The sequence below is a fragment of the Sceloporus occidentalis genome, unplaced genomic scaffold (assembly GCF_023333645.1).
Source record: "Sceloporus occidentalis isolate IW3139 unplaced genomic scaffold, rSceOcc1.0.p SCAF_224, whole genome shotgun sequence".
In the NCBI taxonomy this organism is placed as follows: domain Eukaryota; kingdom Metazoa; phylum Chordata; class Lepidosauria; order Squamata; family Phrynosomatidae; genus Sceloporus; species Sceloporus occidentalis.
Window position 1 is genome coordinate 1,070,392 of NW_028317204.1, and position 22,559 is coordinate 1,092,950.

Consider the following 22,559-nt stretch of genomic DNA (forward strand, 5'->3'; position numbering starts at 1 on the left):
ATCTCATAATAGATTTTCCTAAGCATGTTCTCTTCAACACCCGAGAGTTCCTCGGGGGAGGGGGAAGAAAAACGGCTGCCCATTGGCTCGTGAGAAATTTCACTTAAACTATTGGTTTATCAGTCACAGTGCTGTCTGAGCGCGTATTGCTGGTTACGTACGTCCTACGTAGCTTGCGCTTTAGGTTTAAAGTGATTCATGTACTTTTCCCTTTAAATCCATTGATTTCTGCGCGTCCTGGTGCTGTCCCTTTAAGTAACTTTTATTAATATTATTAAAAAGCAGCGCAGGTTCCTACAACAGCTTCCTCATCCGTCGGTTCTGTTTGTCGATATTGGTGATGGCCTTGTCCGTGGACGAGCTGATCTCCTCCAAAGTCTCGTCCTGTCTCTCCAACTCTTCCTCTGCTTCCAGAGCGATACATTTCAGCTTCGTAAGCATCTGCAAGAGAAGAACATTTATTTTCTTTTAAAGAGAAGCTGTGATTATTTCAGCGGTTCGCCTCTACCATTTCTGCCGGGAAGCTGTTCCCCTGATCTACCACCCTCTCAGTTAAGTAAAATATCCCTTTAATACTAACAATTAATTAATTAATACGGATATCGTTTCATGTTTAAATCAGTGACTGTTATAAATTATATTTTATATATAACACGATGAACTTAATTTTGAATCCCGAACAGAAGTTACGGTTGTTAAGGGAAAAAAAAAAAAATCACTTTTTTGGCATGGGTTATTACGTCAATTTAGATAGACGAGCATTGTTCCCCCGTAATGCTACCTACGCCGGTCCCTAAATCAAGGCCAAACTCCTACTACAAAGAAACAGCCGAGATATCGGAGCGACTCAAGTGCCGCCGTCGGCCAGCGACCCAAACGTAATGGCTTTATTACATATATTAATCAGATAAGGGGGAAGGCTGGGGGTGGGAAACAGTTACCCCCATCAAACACTTTAAAGGTGACATCGCTTTGCTCTGCGTTCTTGGACGCAACCTTCTCGGTGATTAGTTACGGTACAATTGGGCCGCCGTTTGATGTTTGAAACTTAAAAGCAAGAATTTAATCGGGGACATTATTAATTCGCCTCGTCTCTGTAGTCTGCGCCTGTAACTTTATTTAAAAAAACAGTTCTCGGTTTAGTTATTTGTGGGAAATACAGTTCCTTAAAGGGACACTCCTGACATCATTTGCGCTTTAATGAGTACTAGAGCTGAGTGGTCCCTTTAAATTTATGTGTGCCCCCCCCACCACGAGCCGTTTCCCCCAAACTGCTTCAAGCAGCCAATCACAATCAGTGGAACGAAACATCAGACCAGGGAGAAGACAGGGAGCTGCAGCTTCTCTGTAAGGTACTTCATTATATTTTTTAAGCTTAAAAAGTTATTTAATATTCATTACTTGGTGAGACTCATGTCAGATAAAATGTCTATTATATTCTTTATTGTTATATTCTATAGTAAGATTATTACGATTTTAAGTGTTTGAATGCCAAAAAAAGCTCAGCTTGTTTTATGATAATGATGTGATCTCTCTATGGAAATGTCCTCTTTCTTTTCAGCAGACTATCTGTGACAAACAGGCGGCTCCTGGTGGTGAAGGAGTGCAACTGCGCTTATCACAGACATTGACAGGCAGATAACCACACTTGGAGTTATATGAAAGTGAGTTATTTTATGAAAAGGGAGGATTGACTTGTTTCTGGTGGGTTTTTTTTTTTTTGATAAGTAGGATTTTTGGATGATGTGATTAGTGCCCTACATTCAGAAAGTCGCATTCAGTCAACAGAAGAATTCACAGAACGCTGGAGAGGAGACTCAGCCGCCACGGCTAGATGTTTCCCTTAGCTATAGCTTTGGCGTTTCTTGAATTCAGGTGGGCACCTTGGACTGAGCTGTGAACACCAGTATTTATGCCAAGTCATTTCTGTTTAGTTGCCCTGATTCCCTATTAGGTCTCCAAGTGCCTCAGCCTGTCCTGGTGGGCACATGTGTGTGCGTTCTACCCTGCACGACCCGGTTGGTGATGGTCGGACAAACAGCAGTCTTCATCGTGGACATTCCATAGGAACTGGTAACAGTATCCCACAAACAAAAATTCTTCCAGTGGAAAAAATAAAAGACTATTTTTGGGGGGGAAATGTGAGGCTTTCAACTCATCAAGTACTTTGAAGTATTCAGAACATGAGACAAGGGCACCAAAAAAAAAAATCTCCCTTTTTCCAGAAATTCCACTCTTCTGCATCTGGGAACAGGTGTTTCCATACAAAAGTATACAAATGACCACAGAAACCCGGAAGCAGTAATACCGATTCAACATGGCACCCCCTAGCATTGACTAAGGTCTACGAATACAGTACCCCCCCCCCCCGAGAGAAAGCTTTCCCAACGTGTGGAGCAATTATGGGCCATTCGTAGCTCACAACACGTGCAAATACTTCTTACCCCATATATTTTAAGGCGATTACTGGTTTCTGTTGCTCAGCAGTCAGGCGTCCACCTGGAGCGTAAACATATCGGGAATGGGCAATACCCGCTAAATGATGAAGTATGATGCAAGCGGCCGCAGCTGGAGACAGAATCAGTGGTTAGTTGTTTACCCGCCTACGTTCTAAACCACCGCTAAAGATCCGTGTTTACGTTACGGAGTGGGTGAAAGTGTCATTATTCGATTACCTTGTGGTTTGCTAGGAATTCTAGCGAGGTTTGCCGGTTCTGGGTGACACTGCAGCCCGTTTGCTGCAATCCTCGGGTCGTATTTTTGGCTGAAACGAACGCAAACAAATGCCACATGCAGATGGCCAGAAAGGACGCCCGGGGTCTGAAGTCTGGCCAAACCATTAAAAAAAAAAAAAAAAAAAAAAAAAAAAAAGGCTATTTCTGAATGATGACAGGCTGTCTAGTCGAGGATGCACAAAGCCTACTCATCACTACGTTTTCTTTATTTTATTCCAGATGTGAGCAAAAAAAAAAAAAAATTTCAAATATTAAAATGTCACATTTAGAAATAAAAATTTGTTTAGGTGACAAAAAATGCCGTCAAAATCATAAATCTCTAATGGTTTTCTACAAAGGTTTATCTAGAATAATAAAAAAACGTAAAATGTAAGTTTTTGCTTCTAGGAAGGCACTCTCGTTATCTGTACTGTGCATAAAATGTCACAATGTGTAAAGTCTAATTATTATTATTTTTTTTATAACTAAGACAGTATTTATATATATATATTATACATATATTTTACAGAATATAAAGGCAGGTATGTTTTTTAAAATAAAATAAAATAAAAATAATCTGAAAATTAAATCATTTGCTTAATCATCATGTAAATTATTTTCCCCCTAATTATGAACAAGATTTAATTTCAATAACAATTTTTGACTAAACTCACACTGTTTTTTATTTTTTAAAACATTATAATCCACCCTCCTGTTGATTGCCTTTCCCCCCCCCCCTTTCCCCATCTGGTTTTTATTTTTTTATTTTTTTTTAGTTATATCATTTGTTTTTATACAGTTTCTCTTATTGACAAGTCATATTTAGTAGGCAGAAAAAAAACATCTGAGTTATTTTTTAATCCTGATAAAAGATAATAATCAGAGATTTATTTTTTTAAAAGCATTTACAATTATGGTAACTTGACAGATCTTATTTAATAGAAGTTTTGTTTATGGTAATCCTAGACAATAGATGAAATCGTCCAGACCTCAAGTCGATTGAAATGCTGTGGCGGGACCTTAAGAGAGCTGCACATAAACAAAAGCCCTCAAACCTCAACGAACCGAAGGAGAGCGGCCCAAAAATCCTCCACAACGATGTGAGCGACTGATAAAAGTTATACAGAAAACCATTATCTCTGCTAAAGGTGGTTCTACAAGCAATTGAGTTTTTTCACACATGGCTTCTCCATTTTGGCTTTATTTTTGTTGAATAAATGATGACACCGTGTGTTTATCTAAGGTTGTATTTATCAGACCTGCTAAGAACAGATGATTGTTATGTCCTGATGTACTTTCTTTTTCGCACGATATCTGTAAACAGCATTATATTGGGTTATGTAACGGAAATGTAAAAAGGTAGAATTTGGGGTTGTGACGGGTCCCCTTTAAGCTGTATTGATTTACCGCGCTCCCTTCCGAATATTGTCAGACCCTCTCCTACACCTACTAGCGTTGGGTCAGCCCGCAGACCTCAGAAACTGAGCCGACTTCCCAAACATCAATAAGCTTCATGGAGAGCAGCCCACGCGACCACAAGCGCTTGGATATTTCAATGAGATAAATGTGTTGCTGCGCATGTGACGGGCAGGCACAATGATAGAAAAAAAAAAAAAAAAGATTTTCAGTTCTTCGGCTGAAACTGTTATTTATTATTTTTTCATCTGATATCCCACTTTATTCATTAAATATGGGTTTATTTCAGCCAGAAGCGGGTTATATATGAAGTGAATACAAACGGCTGGCGTGGGACAGAAGCCATTGTGAAAATCATGAAGTTTGGTTTAGATGAAGAATCCGGGAAGGACGTATTCTGCGAATTATTTCCACGTGTTTACATCGGGCCGCAGGCCATGGCGCCTCCTCCTTCACGCATATGGGTAATAATTTATTTATACAAAATCTCTGTACGCAGCATTCACAAAAAATACACCGAGGGGAGGGTATCTCTAGCAAAATGAACAGAGCTGTCCGTCAGCTTTGGGTTCTGCAGAGACCCAGGTGTGGCTGAGGGGGTAACAGGTACTGGGGACCTGCCTGCCTGAGGGGGTAACAGGCACTGGGGACCGGCCTGCCTGAGGGGGTAACAGGCACTGGGGACCGGCCTGCCTGAAGGGGTAACAGGCACTGGGGACCGGCCTGCCTGAGGGGGTAACAGGCACTGGGGACCGGCCTGCCTGAGGGGGTAACAGCCACCAGGGTGCGGCCTGGCTGAGGGGTAATAGTCTTTCTTCCTCCCCTGGCTCCGCTACTGAAACCATGAATCATTGGCATTACCCCCATTGGTTAGGAAGTAGCAGCAGCCAATCCTATGTATTCTATGACACAGCATACATGTGACTGGTTGCTGATGATTTCAAAGGGAGATCGGTTGTCTAGAATTGGAGTTTTGCTGAGTATCTGCAGGAAGTGTACTGATGTACGCTTCCTGCTTCCAGAAGAGGCAGCCGGGGAGGGGCTAAACAGAGGTTTTAACTCCAATAACTAAAGAACGCCGGCACCGATCTGCATGCAGTAAAATGCGCTGTATCCACGGAAAATAGATTCCGATTTGTATTCATCAGCTTTTCATACAATTGTGACTTAAATTACACTTCCATTTTAGAAGCAGTTACGTTACCTTCCGAAGCTCCTGCGCCTCGGATTCGGAGACTTCCTGACTTTGAGCCGCCGCGTCGGAATGAGTGCCTTCCCCGGGCCCGGATCTCACGATGGCATCGATATACCAGGAGTCTGCAGGAAAACAGCGCATGGTTACACAGTGCCCCCTGCTCCACGATCGCGGTAATGCACAGCACACGGCTGCCACAAAAGGTTGAGTGAGGTTGAGTGACAAAGAATTTCGTTTTCAAATGGAAAAAGTCATCTGAAATTCGTTGTGTGAAGACCAATGGACCAAAAACTAAACTAAAAATCGTTTTTTGGTCCATGTGCAGCCGTCTTAACTTCCTTTTCTCAGGATCTGCATGATTATTCCTCCCCATAGGTGCCCATAGGTGGAAGCTGATTGGCAAGCATTCCGGGGGGTTTTGTTTTTAAAGGCTTCCAATGCAACTGTTAGCAACAATGCTAGCGATGTTATAATAAAGGACCCGGCGGCTGCTGTCCCTTTAAACCAAGAAGCCGAAGCGGGTTAAATGCAGGAATTGTATCAATCAGTTTGTTGCCGCAGGGAGACTTTTGTGACCACAAGGACGAGTCATTCATTAACAGGACAAGTCGCCTAAATGGCGCGCTATTCAAAGGCCAGCGGCAGTGGCAGGCGCGGCGCTGGTTAATGTTTGTAAAGGAGCTGTCAGCTGCCGTCTAATTAAAAACCCGATACTTATTGCGGGAAATTCCCGCTGGCTAATTAATAACGGAGGGGGGCCACGGCATCGTGTGACTGCCCTGACGGCTGCAGGTGATGTGAGCACATGAAGGATTAAGCCACGGCCAGCATGGGTGCAAACGTGGATCACAAACACTTCTGGGCGTCGGGTGATGGGGGAGGGGTTGTGATCGGCCCCATTCGGCCCGTCTAGTCTGCCCTTAATCAGTCGTATGCCTATCCCATGCATGTTTACACTCCCTCACTGTATTACCCTCTACCACTTCTGCTGGCAGGCTGTTCCACTTATCCACCACCCTCTCAATCTCAGCCTCTGACCCTCTAGTGTTGTTCAGTTGGGCTGAATCGGTGATTCTGTGTTTCCCCAGTGATGTAATCTGCGTATAAAAAACAAACTTCCAGGCATTTCACTTTTTTATGGCGGTTTATATTGTTCCTGCGTATGCTGGATGGTGTCTCTTTAACCCTTTGGGGTGCGAGGCAGGAAGGCAGCGTAAGGGTTACAGCTGGCCGTGATGCGTGCAGAGCTTGTTTTTTTGACATCACTGCGGGATCCTGGTGGATGACCCTTTCCTGTCAGGCTGCACCTCCGCCCTGAGGCTTGGGACCGAGGGGCGGCCCACTCCGTGCGGAATTCTCCCCGGCTGCGGTTCCTGCCGCCTTCTGCTTCGCATTAACGGAGACCATCGGTACATTCTGTGTTACGGGAGGAAGACGGGGGGGGGACGCAACCTCAGCCGCTCGCAAAACAGATGGACTGAAACCCTTTCGGGTCTTGTTTCTACAAGCCATGCTCGGCCACCGCGTAACCCCTGAGGTGCCGGGCGGGGGGGTTATTTAACAGATTCACAGGTACTCATAAAGAATTGCGATGTGCGGCTCTGAATTCCTTTGTAAACATGGCTCGTTGTTCATATTTTTTAAAACTGAAATATAGATGAATGGAGCAGCCTCCCAGCAGAAGTAGTAAAGACTAATCCAGTGAGGGAATTTTAACTTGCATGGGATAGGCATACGGCTCCTGAATCTAAGACGAGACCGACGACTGAAAGGGGCCGATCTGCCGCAGGTTCTATGTTTCTATCACTTTAGTTGCAGGGCTCAGACTATTTAATTAATGCAATTCATGTTATTATGCAGCAGAAACATAGATCAACAGCAAGAAAGTTCTCCCACTACTACTTCAAACAGCCAATCAGCGGCAAGAATAGTCAGACCCTAGCGGAGGAGCTCAGCTGCTGCAGAACGGCTACATCTTCTGCGTCTTCTGTGGGTTTTCTTTGCTGAAACAAAATTAAAGCACTCGGAGAATTAGGAATGCTCACGGGGGGCATTAGTATCCTATAGTGGGGGGTGTCAGGAAACTGTCCCTTTAACTGTTTTATCAGCTGTGACTGGTAACGTGCGTTGGGTTTGCTGAGGTGCTCTGCTGCCATCTAGTGGCCACATAGAATATCGCACCCCCTGAGCCACAGCTGGAGGGGGTTTTCGGCAGAAAGGTGGGTCTGTGAAGCGTCAGGATTTCCACAGCCTGAAGCTTCCGATTATAACAATAAAAATGCAGGTGGGGCCCCCGGGTGTCAGCAAAATCAACAAAATGACTCACGGAACAAAGCGGAGAGAGAGGAAGCATGGGGTGAGAGCAATTAGCAGGAGCGATGGGTCATTCAGGCACATTGTCCAGATGGCCAAAGAGAACAGAACTTCTCTAATGCCTCCAGGCAGCCAGGAGATGATAGGACGAGTAGTCCACCAACCAGCGGCAGAGGGGAGATTGTGTGGCTGGAGAGTAACTGAGGATGATTAGAGCAATCAGAGGATGACTCCCAGCAGAAGTGGTAGAGGGTAATACAGCGAGGGGATTAAACATGCATGGGATAGACATACGGCTCCTGAATCTTAGACGAGACCAACGAATGATTAAGGTTTGAGTCTTTACAGCAGGAGAAACGGGCGACTAGACGGGGGCCGGATGGGGCCGATCTGCCAGATTCCTGGGGCTCCTTTCACTCCCAATCCTAACGAGTCTCCAGTAACATGTTACTAAGGAGAGATCTTCACAAATTGTACGCTTCAGTGCAATCTCCCACGGTCTGTGCTCTTCTTCAAAAGTAGTGGAGAGGAGTTCTGGTTCAAATATGGGGGGGGGGGGGGGGATATTTGAGGACTTCAAATTCTATGATCCCCGGGCTTAATTTAGCCTGGGCATCATGGGACATGTAGTTCCTAAAGATCCACTGCTTACCTCTGAGCCACAGACTGACAGGCAGGCAAGTATACAAGATTCTGTACACGTTAAATATGGATTAAATTACCCCGTATTACTACCCCAACTACCACCCCCCCACTCCTGTACGGAAATGCCTCCTCATAGGGTCATCTTATATTGAGCCCGTTTCTTCTCTCTCTATATATATAAAATTTTATAATTTATGTATAAAGCGCTCATTTCCTTAAGGGTTAAGAATAAAGTTTAGCGTCACTTTAATAAAGTTACTTGCTCTTTTCATACCTGTTTGATAGACAGGGCTGGAGCTGTTAGCCGGAGAGGGTTTCCTCGCCTCGCTAAACATCAAGGCTTCTTCCAAGAACTCGATTTTCTTTTTGTACTGCAGTTCCAAGACCGGTATGACGTCCGGCAGCTTGGCGGACAGGATCCGGTAGGCGATGTCGGGTTTTCCAATAAACCTTTGCCGTACGCAGATATCGTACCCAGTGGAGACCTTGACGTCGTCGACCTCTTCCCTCTCGTAGCGATGCAGCAGTTGGGAGTCACAGTCCGAGATCTCCAGGGCCGACACCAATACGGTCAGCTTCCCCGGCTTGAAGTTGTAGTCTGGTCTGCGGGAGAAGATTATGGGGATTGTCGCGATGATGCCTTCCTTCCCGCGGTTCTGAGAAGCACAGCCGGGGGTCGCATCTTTTCCCCGCTCGCGATTGGGACCCTTCCTGAAGCCAAACGGCCACCAAGATGGAGACTCCAGAATAGACAACATCCTGTGAACAGGAAAAGAGTTAACAAGACTCAGCAACCAAACCCTGGTTAATTGCACCTACCTCTTCCCCCTGTATCTGTGCGCTCACATTCTCTCTACTACTACTTAGTGTGTAATCGGTACGACCAAGGGACCACCTATCATACCTATTACACCCCGATCATCATGTCCGTAGACCACCGTACCCAACTTCACTTACTGCTCCTTCCCTCTATTATACTGTAATCTGTAAAGCGCCGAGTACATCTTGATGCATATATAAGTGATATTCATGGTATTTACAAGGAAAAATAACAAAAACAGGCAATCACAAAAATAAAATATATATATTAATATAATATATTAAATAAAAAAATATATAATATAAAAAATATATAAAAACATACATTAAATAAAATGTATATTAATATAATATATAAAATAATAAAAAAGATTCATATATAAAAATAAAATATATTAAATAAAAAATATATATTAATATACTATATAAAAATAAAATAAAGATTAGAATTATAATAAAGGTATTCACCTATATTTACAAAAATGCGTTATATGTTGTAATGTAGGGTCTGGATTAACATTCTTATACCCCTCCCCCACTTTAGCCTTTAACCTGTGACTGTATTCCGGAAATCAAAATTAATAATTATTTAAAAAAATTAATACACTGCTGTTCATTTTTACTGTTAACGAAAACAGATATTTTTAAGATAATAATAAAATAACCAGAGCGCCCCCTGGTGGCACAGACTTCATACAAACATTATTCCTGATTAACTTACTTGAATTTTGAAAATTATTCCTTCATTTCATATCAATTATAAAAAATAGTTCAATAAAAATAAATAAAAATAAAACATAAATATTTTGTTCAGGGCGCTCCTCACGTCATTGTTTTTTCTGTAAGTCCCAATTGTTCCGTGATGTGCTAATTGTTACATCCTATTAAAATTTTTAAAAATTACGCTTTGAATTTCTTCTACACAATAGGTGCCAATGATGAATAATTACCCAATTTACCCATAACTACCCAAAGTTCGGTAATATCCCCTGACTACAGACATACCCCACACATATATATATTTTTATCCCTTACATTAGGGATTACTTAGTACTTTTATTATTTGTAATACTTCTGGTTTAAGGCATTTAGTGGTAATGAACAGGGGGGGTTATACTTTTTACATGTAGTGCCAGGGCAATGTCAGGGCTTTTTTTTCCTCTAATTTATTTATTCATTACTTTTTCCCTTTGAGGGTCGAGGGAGAAACATTGTTCTTCCCTCTGATCTCACCCGCACTGATCACACTGTGATCAGCAAGCAGGGCTCCATAAACTTTCCTTGCCGATTGCACTGCGCGCGATCAGCCAGCAGGGGGCTGTCCTCCAGTGACCTTCCGGTAACAGCGCAGCGGCGCTCGTGCCATTACAAGCGATTGGTCAGCAGGAAGCCAGCAATGTTAACAGGCAGCCTGATGTCCAGGGTAGCTGCGGGGAGATGTTTCTGCAAGTGTGACAAAGTCAGGACGTACCGGTACATCCATGTGGTCACGAAGGGTTCACTCATATAATATGTGAGAGGTCCCTTTAAATTTACATTATGTCCCATTATTTATAAATACATGAGGTGGGGGGTTCTGTTTTGAACATTTTGCATGGAAATTTGGCCATTTTGATAGTTCTAATAAAGTCAGCATCTCCAGTGATATAGTGAAGTGTTTCTTTTACGGCTCAAGGAAACCCCCGTCCACCACCAAATCCTCCAAGACACTAAAAACAGTCATAAACAGGATCAAGAGGGAAAAAAAAAACCAAGTCTTGAGACTTGAATAATGAGGTTGTTCCTTTTAAACAGCCAAAGAAATGACATCATACAACAGATGATTCATTATTTCGATTTAACGTTTCTCGCCCCAGTTTCAGCGCTTCCGACGTAAGCCTATAAAATGCAGCATGTTCCCCGGGTGCCAAGGGGTTAATTTATCGGGGGGGGGGGGCCTTAAACTTCACAAACCCTTATTAAACAAGAGGCAGCTGCTACGCTTTACAGATTTTAATAGGGAGGAAGCCTTTTAAATTCAGGTCAATATTTTCTTTGGAAGGGTTGGTAGGATAATGAAGTCGCGTTGAGGGAAACTCTCCCGAAGCATCTCCCGAAAGCTCAGGAAAAGCCGGAACATTCTAAATAATCAAAGTTCCGCTAGGGGTCGCGGCGGCCATGACACCGACACCCATATACACCCCCGACAATTCTAATCCAGACACCGGTGTGCTGATAGGGCAGAGCCAGAAGAATAGACACCTGCCCGCTAATTTACCAGTAGATCGGCCCCATTCGGCTCCCGTCTAGACTGCCCGTTTCTCCTGCTGTGCTCAGGAGCCATATGTCTAACCCCCTCACTTTATTAGCCTCTACCACCACTGCTGGGAGGCTGTTCCACGTATCTACCACCCTCTCAGTAAAGTAAAACTTCCGTTCCATCTCAGTCTCTGACTCTCTAGCGTTGGATTCCGCTCTCTTGTTGTAATTTTTCTCCTCCTTTGAAATAAATTCCCTTCCGTCCTTTATCCCATCATGGATTTAACTTTGGGGCCAGTCATGGGAGATCAGAGGATCTCAAGGGTGCTTCTACCAACCCTGCTGAACATAAAGCAGCGATAGAAACATAATTCCCAATAGGGGCGAACACCTTCCCAGTAATAGCACATTATTTGCCTTGTTTCCAATAGAGAAAAAACTGGTTTGGAAAATGAACCGAAAGAAAGAAAGAAAGAAAGAAAGAAAAATATACATACACAACCATTCAAAGGTTTGGGGTCACTCGGCTTTTTTATGGAAAACAAGGAAATTTCTTGGATCGGTGAACACAACGTGCCATTGGAACACAGGAGTGATGGGAGTGATAAAGGGCCATTGGAGCACAGGAGTGATGGGAGTGATAAAGGGCCATTGGAACACAGGAGTGATGGGAGTGATAAAGGGCCATTGGAGCACAGGAGTGATGGGAGTGATAAAGGGCCATTGGAACACAGGAGTGATGGGAGTGATAAAGGGCCATTGGAGCACAGGAGTGATGGGAGTGATAAAGGGCCATTGGAACCCAGGAGTGATGGGAGTGATAAAGGGCCATTGGAGCACAGGAGTGATGGGAGTGATAAAGGGCCATTGGAACACAGGAGTGATGGGAGTGATAAAGGGCCATTGGAGCACAGGAGTGATGGGAGTGATAAAGGGCCATTGGAACACAGGAGTGATGGGAGTGATAAAGGGCCATTGGAGCACAGGAGTGATGGGAGTGATAAAGGGCCATTGGAGCACAGGAGTGATGGGAGTGATAAAGGGCCATTGGAGCACAGGAGTGATGGGAGTGATAAAGGGCCATTGGAGCACAGGAGTGATGGGAGTGATAAAGGGCCATTGGAGCACAGGAGTGATAGGAGTGATGGGAGTGATAAAGGGCCGTTGGAACACAGGAGTGATGGGAGTGATAAAGGGCCTCCGTACACCTATGAAGAGATTCCATTAAAAATCAGCCATTTCCAGCTACCATAGTCATTTACAACATTAACCCCGTCTGCGCTGGATTTCATGTTATTTTAATGGAACAAATCTGCTTTTCTTTTAAAAACAAGGATATTTTTAAGTGACCCCAAACTTTTGAACAGTAGGGCGTACGTACGAGACTTGAGAACCTTATAAATAGGAGTCGGTGACGTCACCTGCCAGCAGTATCCATGTCCCCTTCGATCTTATTCAAGCCTTTCATAATGTCCTCGAACTGCTTTCCCTGGTGGTGAAGGACCTGAGTGGTGTCCTCCATCCGCTTCTGGGACCCGGAAACAATGTTAATGAGCTCGCGCCCTTTAGATGATTTGGGAGCCGCGTCCCGCGATCCTTCGGACGACAGTAACTGCTCCCTCCAGAAATGCTCGAGGACATTGAAGACAACGTTCCTGTTGGGTTGGATGGAGCTGAACCAATGCTTGGCTTGGTCCTTCTCCAGCACGGTGATGGAGCTGAAGATGTAGCTCGAGGACTCCTTCTTAACCTCGCAGATGCCGGACAGGTGGAAGCTCACCAGGTATTCGTCGGCGTTGTCAGCTCTGAAGTGCAGCCGCGAAGGAGTCAGCGACAGCCTTCCGGGAATCCATCGCCTTTCGCCGGTCAGGAAATAGGAACATGGCCAGCTCTGGACACAGACCTCCTTGTTCATCGGTTCCTCTGTCGCGATGTTCGGACCAGATCTCCGTATTCTAAAAGGAAAAAAAAAAAAAAAAAAAGACATATAGTGGATGGTCAGATCGTCAAGGAAACTCAAACCGGAAACATAGAAACTCATATAAAGGCCCGCTAAGGCCCTTATGGAAAGATTTTCTAAAGGAAGTCACCTGTATTCAAGCAGGGACTCCAGCTGTGATATAGCAGGGAGAAAAGAAGCAATCAGGATGCTCAGATATCATTAAATCGGAGGAGAATATGGAGGAGGTGTCTCCTGACCGTGCGACCATGATATTGGGGTAAGAACCCTGTGAAACCCCAACACTGGGGTAAAAAACCTTGCAAAAGATGCTTTTACCCAAAGCCCCAATGAGACATGACACAGAGGGGCACTCACCTGCTCCGTTATATGTTAATAATGAGATTCCAGGTGTAAATATGTACCGGCCCCTGATATTAATACCCCTTTAAATGGTGGGGCCTAATATACTGCCCCTGGGATAGTGGCCCTAATACAATAATCTTGGGATACTAGCCCTTGATATTACTGACCCAGGGATACCGGTCCTTCATATAACTGCTCCCTTATATTACTACCCCTGGGATATTGGCCCTTGATATTACTGCCCCTTTGTATAACTATCCCAGGGATAATGCCCCTTAATATTACTGCCTCTGGGATACCGGCCCTTCATATAACTGCCCCTGGCGTTTCGTGGCTCCGGGTATTACTGCAGCAGAGCTTTACACAAAAACAATGCCTTGGTTCCTGGAATGATGTTATAATCACTAGAGCAGAGGTTGGTTGCAGTCAATGTACAGTGTCCCCCGAACAGCGGCCATATCTTCTGTGTCCATTGATTTCTTCCCGTCACAGCAATTGGCTCCAACAAAATGGCTCCGAGATAAAGACACACTAGAAGGTTTCGCATTATAGCTCTACACTGTAGAGCTCTACGGTGAGAAGCAGAGGAAGTGAAAGAGCGGAGCGCACGGGCTCTCTGCGATCACGTGACGAGGTGTGCGCGCCTGAAATTGGTCTCGGGCAGAAACCAGTAATTGGAACAGGAGATCAGGTAATATTTTGATATACCGACATCTACCCCGGCTGTTCGGTGTGTAGCAGTTTGTTGTGGATTTTACTTTTATTTTTATATTTCTAATAATTTTAAGTTAATGAAATTAATTAATATACAAGAAACCACCCCAAAAAAAGATAAGATTAAAACAAAACTCTGTTTCTGGTCATTGAAACCCCCCCATAGCTGAGAGAGATCCTAATACTACTGCAGAAGTCTGTCCCAGAGGTGCTGCTTTGGCTAGTAATATGTGTATATACCTGCAAAGTGTCCCTGTTCAGTTTACCCAGTCCCTCTCTCCTCCCCTGATGCTCCTCGTTTCTAGGAGGTCAGAATGTTTGCTGGGTATGAGGGGATCGCAGGGTTCTACAGCCCTAAAAGCCCCGATAATGTGTATAGAAACAGCAGGAAATGGGTTAATAAATTAAACCCATTATTCTTCTACATGCCCCACTAAAACACCCAGCAACGGGGTACAAACTGTCACGTAAAAAGTGTCAGTAAAGCCCCGCCCTTAACCACACCCCCTAAAACACAAAATGCCCCTTGACTAAGAAGGCACCCTGAAAAAGAGGTTATCAGTGGCCTCTTGAAAATAAAAGCCCATCGTCACTATGGTGGAACAGCCTTCTCTTTTGGGGGTACAAAACAGACAACCTTGAAAGAGTTAATCTAAGTGAGCAATGGCAGCCTGTTCTATCTATCTGTAACTGATGTCGACAAATTGACCAATGGAATTATCTGTTATTACATCGTATGATCTGGCGTATATATAAATGTGTGTGTGTGTGTGTATATATATATATATATATATATATATATATATATATATATATATATATATATTGCAGGCGGTGAAGGATCTCGGGGTAAATCGGAGGGGCGGCTCATGGATACAAAGTTGCCGGAAAAGCCCCAGATCTGCCCCAGAGGCAGCCGTCAGATCGACTTCATCGAAGATCCGGAATCATTCGCCTACAGCGACTTCTTCCACCAGTATTTGATCACCAACACTCCGTGCCTCTTCTCTGCCAAGTTCACCGAAAGCTGGGGCTGCCGTGGAGATTGGGTCACCTCTGGGGGCCGACCGGACTGGGACCACCTGCTGCAGAACTTTGGTAACAGCACTCGGTCCTTAGTGTAAAAATATATATTTATATATAAAATGCAGATAAAGTGAAAACTAGGTGTTGTCTCTTTAGCATGCGCAGCCCCCTGCATGCAAATTAATTTGTAGATTTTTCCCCCTTTTGTAAAACAAAAAAAATCCAAAAACATCTAATCATCATAAATATAAATCCACATTATTTACTACAAAATATTTAAAAAAATCCAACTCCCTGGATGATTTTTAGAAGAAATTATTATTATTTTTTTCTGCGTGGGAGCGTTTGGGTTCCGATCACTAAATTGCGCAGTTTAGTGTATTTTTCTATATTTCTCGCAGGAGACGCAGTTGTTCCCGTGGCAAACTGTGGCATTAAAGAGTATAATTCCAATCCCAAGGAGCAGATCCCGCTGCGGGAGTACATCAAATACTGGAGGGATTACTCTGAGAACGGCTGCCGCTCTCCCAGGGGGTGTCTGTATCTGAAAGACTGGCACATGCGCAGGTACACGATCAAGTGAACCCCCCCCAAGCCTTCACAGTCAATACCAGCTTCTGTTTCATGTTTGTGACAAATTATTTACTTGCTTCTATGGCAACAGCCAATCACAGCCAATAATTGTTTCTGAAAGAGGTCTGGGCTTCCAAAATGATGTTTCCAATGTTGCCTTTAGTTATAAAAGTGTGAAATTCAGCAGAGGGGGTAAAATGGCGCATTTGAAGGGGTATTATCATAAACAGCAGACACAGCCGTTCAAGAGTTTGGGGTCATGGAAAACACAAAAACTTCTGGCCTCTTAAACTTGGATCCGCGAACACAACGTGCCATTGGAACCCAGGAGTGATGAGAGTGATAAAGGGCCATTGGAACCCAGGAGTGATGGGAGTGATAAAGGGCCATTGGAACCCAGGAGTGATGGGAGTGATAAAGGGCCATTGGAACACAGGAGTGATGGGAGTGATAAAGGGCCATTGGAACCCAGGAGTGATGGGAGTGATAAAGGGCCATTGGAACCCAGGAGTGATGGGACTGATAATGGGCCATTGGAACACAGGAGTGATGGGAGTGATAAAGGGCCATTGGAACACAGGAGTGATGGGAGTGATAAAGGGCCATTGGAACACAGGAGTGATGGGAGTGATAAAGGGCCATTGGAACCCAGGAGTGATGGGAGTGATAAAGGGCCATTGGAACACAGGAGTGATGGGGGTGATAAAGGGCCATTGGAACCCAGGAGTGATGGGAGTGATAAAGGGCCATTGGAACACAGGAGCGATGGGAGTGATAAAGGGCCATTGGAACACAGGAGCGATGGGAGTGATAAAGGGCCATTGGAACACAGGAGCGATGGGAGTGATAAAGGGCCATTGGAACCCAGGAGTGATGGGAGTGATAAAGGGCCATTGGAACACAGGAGTGATGGGGGTGATAAAGGGCCATTGGAACACAGGAGTGATGGGGGTGATAAAGGGCCATTGGAACCCAGGAGTGATGGGAGTGATAAAGGGCCATTGGAACACAGGAGCGATGGGAGTGATAAAGGGCCATTGGAACACAGGAGTGATGGGAGTGATAAAGGGCCATTGGAACACAGGAGTGATGGGAGTGATAAAGGGCCATTGGAACACAGGAGTGATGGGAGTGATAAAGGGCCATTGGAACACAGGAGTGATGGGAGTGATAAAGGGCCTCTGTACACCTATGAAAAAGATTCCATTAAAATTCAGCCACAATAGCCCTTTACACCGTTAACCCCGTTCGCGCTGGATTTCTGATTACTTTCATGTTATTTTAACGGGGAAAATGTATTTTTCTTCCAATGCAAAGACATTTCTATGTGACCCCAAGCCTTTGAACCGCAGAGTGTACGAAGTTCCTCCTTTCGCACATCACTGGCGAGGCAGAGCGGACTAAAGGAATTCTATTTCCCTGATGGAGCTTTCTGACTTTCTTTATCTTCTCACCTGGGTGACATCATGGCTCCCTATTCTTCAACACCGCCGCTGTGTAGGGGAGAGAGATTCCCCTTTAATGAAATAACCCCGCAGTTGCATTGATGGCCCTTCCTTCCCTCTCTAGGGAGTTCCCAGACCGCGCTGTGTACAGCACTCCCGAGTATTTCTCTTCGGATTGGCTGAACGAATATTGGGACTTCATTGATGGAGACGACTATCGCTTTGTCTACATGGGACCCAAAGGTTCTTGGTACGTCCGATTTCCTGCTCCTTTACCATAAAAATTAATAATTCTGTATTGCTTCCAAAGGAGATAAACTCTTCACAAGGTCTAAACAATGTGTTTTTTTTATCTTTACCGTGAGGGTGGTAGATAAATGGAACAGCGTCCCAGCAGAAGTGGTAGAGGGTAATACAGTGAGGGTATTAAACATGCATGGGATAGACATACGGCTCCTGAGTCTAAGACGAGACCGACGACTGATTAAGGTTTGAGTCTTTACAGCAATGATAACGGGCAGTCTAGGTGGGCCAGTTGGGGCCGATCACATTCTATGTTTCTTAATTAATTGAACAGGATGTAGAGTCGCTTAGACCTCCAAGAGCTGCTTCCACCCTCTTTATTTTTTTCTGTTAATGTTTTGGACACGGAAGGATCGCGATATCTTCTAAAAACTCAGGACTATTTCCAGCGTTTGGTGTTATTCTCCATTCTGACCAGTAGATGGCAGTCATCACATTCTTCTCCTATTATTATTATTATTATTATTATTTATTGTTTTATATAGCGCCATCAAATACCGTAGCGCTTGAGATAAAAACGAGCGACACGTCGGAAGGGCAATAACGATGTCCAGCCTATAAGCACGACCTATCGGTAGTTTTTGATAAATAAATGTACTTCTACTAAATGGTGCGTCAATAATTACCGCCTGAAACGGCGGCGAGGCGGAGTCTCTTAAGTTTAATATAAAGTAACCGTTATTAAAAGTCAGAAGTCATTTTTTTCCGTTATGCGCTTTTTTCAGTAACCCATCATGTTTTTTTTTCTTTCTTTGGGTCCAGGACCCCGTTCCACGCCGATGTCTTTCGCTCGTTCAGTTGGTCGGCCAACGTCTGCGGTCGTAAGAAATGGCTGCTGTTCCCCCCGGGGCAGGAGGAGCATCTCCGGGACCGTCACGGGAACCTGCCGTACGACGTGACTTCGGCTCCGCTTCACGATCTCGGCTTGTACCCAAACGCACACAAGTGCTGCGCGCCCCTCAGCGTCATACAGGAACCGGGGCAGATGATCTTCGTTCCGAGCGGCTGGCACCACCAGGTGTACAACTTGGTGAGGAGAACGCGGGGTCAGCAAATGGCACAAAAAAATAACTTTACATACTTTATAGCATTAAAGAGGAAATCCCAGTAAAAAATATATTTTCTCCACGTGGATAACCCCCCAGCGCTGTATACAGTAATATAACCCCAAGCGCTGTATACAGTAATATAACCCCCAGCGCTGTATACAGTAATATAACCCCCAGCGCTGTATACAGTAACCCCCCCAGCACTGGTGACTTTCCTGGCTCAAACACCACACTGAGCTGATGCTTTATGGCGATGCTAATGAAGTCCGTTCCTCCATAGACTTTCATTAGTCAGAGTGTCCAGCTGGGTGATTAAGACTGAGGCATTCTATTGTTCCCCACAGGCAGTATGATAAGGAGTCGGGGGGTTTAGTAGATCGGGGATCGGATAACAGAGCGAGAATCATACAAATGGCTGATATGCAGCTGCCTGAAAACAGAATATTATGGGGGCAAAAACTACAAATGGGGTAAAAAAGACTGCTTTTAACTTTTGTTTTTATTCTCCTTAAAGAGAAACACTGACAATAATAACTCGTTGGCCATGCGATTGGAGACACGTTATATCCTACGAGAAACCCAATGAAATCAATAAATAATAATAATACCGGTTTCTTTATTTCTAGGAAGACACGATTTCCATCAACCACAACTGGGTGAACGGCTGCAATGTGCTGCTCATGTGGAAATTCCTCCAAGGAGAGCTGGAAGCAGTTCACGCGGAGATCGGCCAGTGGGAAGACACCATGGAGGACTGGCATGGGCACTGCCAGGTAGATAATACCCCGCTCCTCTCTTTACGCTCATGCCCCTGAGTGTCTATTGAGAACTATACACCAGTATAATAGATTGTAGGTTTTACTGAGAGGGGGTAGTTAAATGGAACAGCCTCCCAGCAGAGGTGGTAGAGGGTAATACAGCGAGGGGATTAAACATGCATGGGATAGACATACGGCTCCTGAATCTAAGACGAGACCAACGACCAGCAGGAGAAACGGGCGACTAGACGGGGGCCGGATGGGGCCGATCTGCCTCTGTGTTTTTAATATTCAGTCTTTTTCTTGAATTTTCAGGTAATCATGAAATCTTGCACCGGAATCGACTATAAAGAATTCTACAGTTTCATTAAGATAATCACAGAAAATCGTATTGGAGTTTTGCAGAATTCTAGCGGAGACGGCGTCTCTGAAGAAAGCTCGGCCGGCTGCGATCCGACGCTCCCGGGACCCCAACACGCCGCGTTCGATCTGAAGAAGGCCGCCGAAATTTTAACGCTAATGTTGGGCGATGAAGACTTTCAAAAACTGGACAGAGAGCCTCTGTCCCCGCGTCCCGACGAATTAATGCGGCGGCTGAAAACCTACGCTTAGTCCTCCCCGCGTTCGATAATAACATCGTTACGATGTAAAACACCCTGGGAGTTCCGTGCTGCGAATTTAAACGTCATAGAGGTAATGGGACACGGCGCTCTCTTAAGGGGGGGGGGGTGCTCTGTCATCATTCCAACTTAATGCAGAGACGGGTGAGGTCACAAAGCGTAGCCGAGTCAGAACCGGAGTCGCTAAATCCAAATCAAGAAGCCGCGCAGGACCGGGACGCCAACGAAGCGCAACGAGATACCGGAGGCACGAGGCTGAAATGGCGTTCATGGCAGGTTACAAGAGGTCTGCCAGGGGTCGGTGAAGTCATGTGACCGCGAGCGAGTGCACGATTGTGTGGTCGCAATCAGACGTGACCTACCGACAGGCTGCTTGATGGGGCGAGGTAGTGGACGTGCGCGGCGGGGACGCCCTACTTCCGAAGAGACACCGGCAGACGCAGAAGACCATCAGACGCCATCTCCACGGCCAGGAAAGCTAGCCAACGACCGGGCAACGCAGTGTGTGTGTGTGTGTGTGTGTGTGTGTGTGTATATATATATCTATCTAACACACACACACACACACGAGATAACGTAACGGGGAGGAATAATCACGCAGATGCTGATATACACATAAGGGAGGTTTCTCATGTATGTAGGTTTCCTTTTTCAATCGGTAAACGCCGTTACATTGGGTTGCTTACTGTATGGACCCGGAACATGTAGAACTCGGTTAAGTCACAGATCTGCTTTAATCTTTTCCTCGGATAGCGGAGGATACAGTCTCCGGGACGGATCGTTATCCGTGTCGCGCGAGGCTTAGCCGTCGGATCCCGTTCCCGCGTTACACAATCCCTCGAGTAAATTGGAGCCGTGACCTTAGCCGCGCCGGCAGCCGCTAACAGAGCCAATTAATTGCTGCCTTCTGAGATCGCAATTAACGTCGGTTTCTGTAGTTTAGATTTTTCTGCGATTTGATTTGAAATTGTAATTAGCCATGAAACAAATCCGAAACCTCTTTCCTTTCCTCTTAATCGGAGAAAATAACGGAGCGGGGGCGACTCGGCTCTTTGTGCGGAAGAAGTTTTGCCAGAGTCGGTTCTTCATCGTGCAAAGATATTGCATTAAAAATAAAACTACCCAAAAACTCACAATCTGGCAGTAAAGTGTCTGAATCGTACTATGGATACAAAATAACTATGGATACAAAAATCCACATGCCCCGGGTCCCCTCTTTATCTCTCTCTCTCCTCCCCCTGATGCCCCTCTTTTCTAGGAGGTCAGAATGTTTGCGGGGTATGAGGGGATCACAGGGTTTTACTGCCCTAAAAGCCCCGATAATGTGTATAGAAACAGCAGGAAACGGCTTTATAAATTAAACGGGGTAAATAAACCCCATTATTCTTCTAAATGCCTCACAAATAGCCCCAGCCACGCCTCTAACTATACCCCTTACAACAAAAATGCCCCCTTAAGCTATTTGAAATTTGGGGCGTAATGATAGCATTTTAATCAACCTTGGGTAAGATGGTACTTTGGGAAACAATTATATTTAGATAATTATTTCTATCTTTAGTTTTTAATTTGGTACATCCTGAAATTCCATTTTTTTGTGTGGTTTACATAAAAGAAAAAGTTGAATCTTAATATTTCCAAAATCTCCCATTTTATTGACACAGAAAACAAAACCATTTGTTAAAGATTATGAAATTCTAACCGAAACCAAAAAAGAGGTTTTATGAAAAGTCTCTTCTAAAGATACAAGTGTTTTGCCCAGATTTTATTTAGTGGGTTTTTTTTGTGTTTAAAAAAAATATTTCTTCTGTTTGTGTCTCTACTAATAAATAGATTACTATAAATTAATAAATATTTACAGGCTATACAAATGTGGCTTTCAAAAAGAGCTCCATTCTAGTATATTACACAAAGCCTTAAAGGAACCCAGCACAACCTCACAAAAAAATAATGTTTTCTCGTAGCAAATGTTATATCCCATCATTCCCTAGCCCAGGGTTGCACCAAGTTAATTTAAAAACCAATAATTATTTCATTATAACCTGAGTATCCTGAACTTGGGCGTTCACCCTAAACTGGGCGAATTCAGCCTAAACTGTCCACATTCCGTTCGGTTGCTCGATATCTGCAGAATTCAATTTAAAGTCTCTAGGATTCTGATGAGTTCAGCTGAACCTGTTTGCAGTCTTGGCCGAGTTCTTAATGGTTCCAGGAGAAAGTCTGGGTCATCTTTGAGATAAATTCAACAAGCAATTGCTGAATTTACTGAGCTCAGCTCTTCAGGGGCGGTGACAACATCTGAGATGGTTAAATCTCCTCCTCCTCTTTATGTCCTTCCAAGACCCTTTGTATCCAGCAGCGAGTCTGGCTTGGTTGTGTCATCCGACGGCTGGCTCGCCAATTTAAACATATCCACAAACAAAGGGTTT

General features: G+C 44.5%; 2 protein-coding genes across 2 annotated transcripts; one reads left to right on the forward strand and one right to left on the reverse strand.

Annotated features, from left to right (window-relative positions):
- Positions 1-294: 294 nt before the first annotated feature.
- Positions 295-13,261, reverse strand: LOC149276932 (synaptosomal-associated protein 47-like). The gene is made up of 7 exons (XM_089503255.1): positions 12,762-13,261; positions 8,558-9,042; positions 7,574-7,582; positions 7,062-7,090; positions 6,452-6,501; positions 5,335-5,398; positions 295-441 (listed from the first exon to the last, which is right to left on the reverse strand). The coding sequence occupies exons 1-7, from the start codon at positions 13,253-13,255 to the stop codon at positions 295-297; spliced, it is 1,278 nt and encodes a 425-aa protein (XP_089359381.1). The 5' UTR covers positions 13,256-13,261.
- A 1,967-nt stretch (positions 13,262-15,228) lies between these two features.
- On the forward strand, positions 15,229-20,125 carry LOC149276933 (2-oxoglutarate and iron-dependent oxygenase JMJD4-like). The gene is made up of 6 exons (XM_089503256.1): positions 15,229-15,457; positions 15,787-15,952; positions 17,528-17,653; positions 18,469-18,736; positions 19,382-19,528; positions 19,829-20,125. Exons 1-6 carry the CDS (start codon positions 15,229-15,231, stop codon positions 20,123-20,125), a joined length of 1,233 nt encoding a protein of 410 aa, XP_089359382.1.
- Positions 20,126-22,559: the final 2,434 nt, after the last annotated feature.

Bases quoted from the DNA above. Each gene is read 5' to 3' on its own strand.
- LOC149276933 (XM_089503256.1), top strand. From the start codon at position 15,229: ATGGATACAAAGTTGCCGGAAAAGCCCCAGATCTGCCCCAGAGGCAGC. The intron at 15,953-17,527 runs GTACACGATCAA...TTCCCTCTCTAG, and splicing joins AAAGACTGGCACATGCGCAG to GGAGTTCCCAGACCGCGCTG. The intron at 19,529-19,828 runs GTAGATAATACC...TTGAATTTTCAG, and splicing joins ACTGGCATGGGCACTGCCAG to GTAATCATGAAATCTTGCAC.
- LOC149276932 (XM_089503255.1), bottom strand. From the start codon at position 13,255: ATGAACAAGGAGGTCTGTGTCCAGAGCTGGCCATGTTCCTATTTCCTG. The intron at 9,043-12,761 runs GTGACGTCACCG...TCCTGTTCACAG, and splicing joins GACATGGATACTGCTGGCAG to GATGTTGTCTATTCTGGAGT. The intron at 5,399-6,451 runs ATGCCTGGAAGT...CGGGGAAGGCAC, and splicing joins AACCGCCATAAAAAAGTGAA to TCATTCCGACGCGGCGGCTC.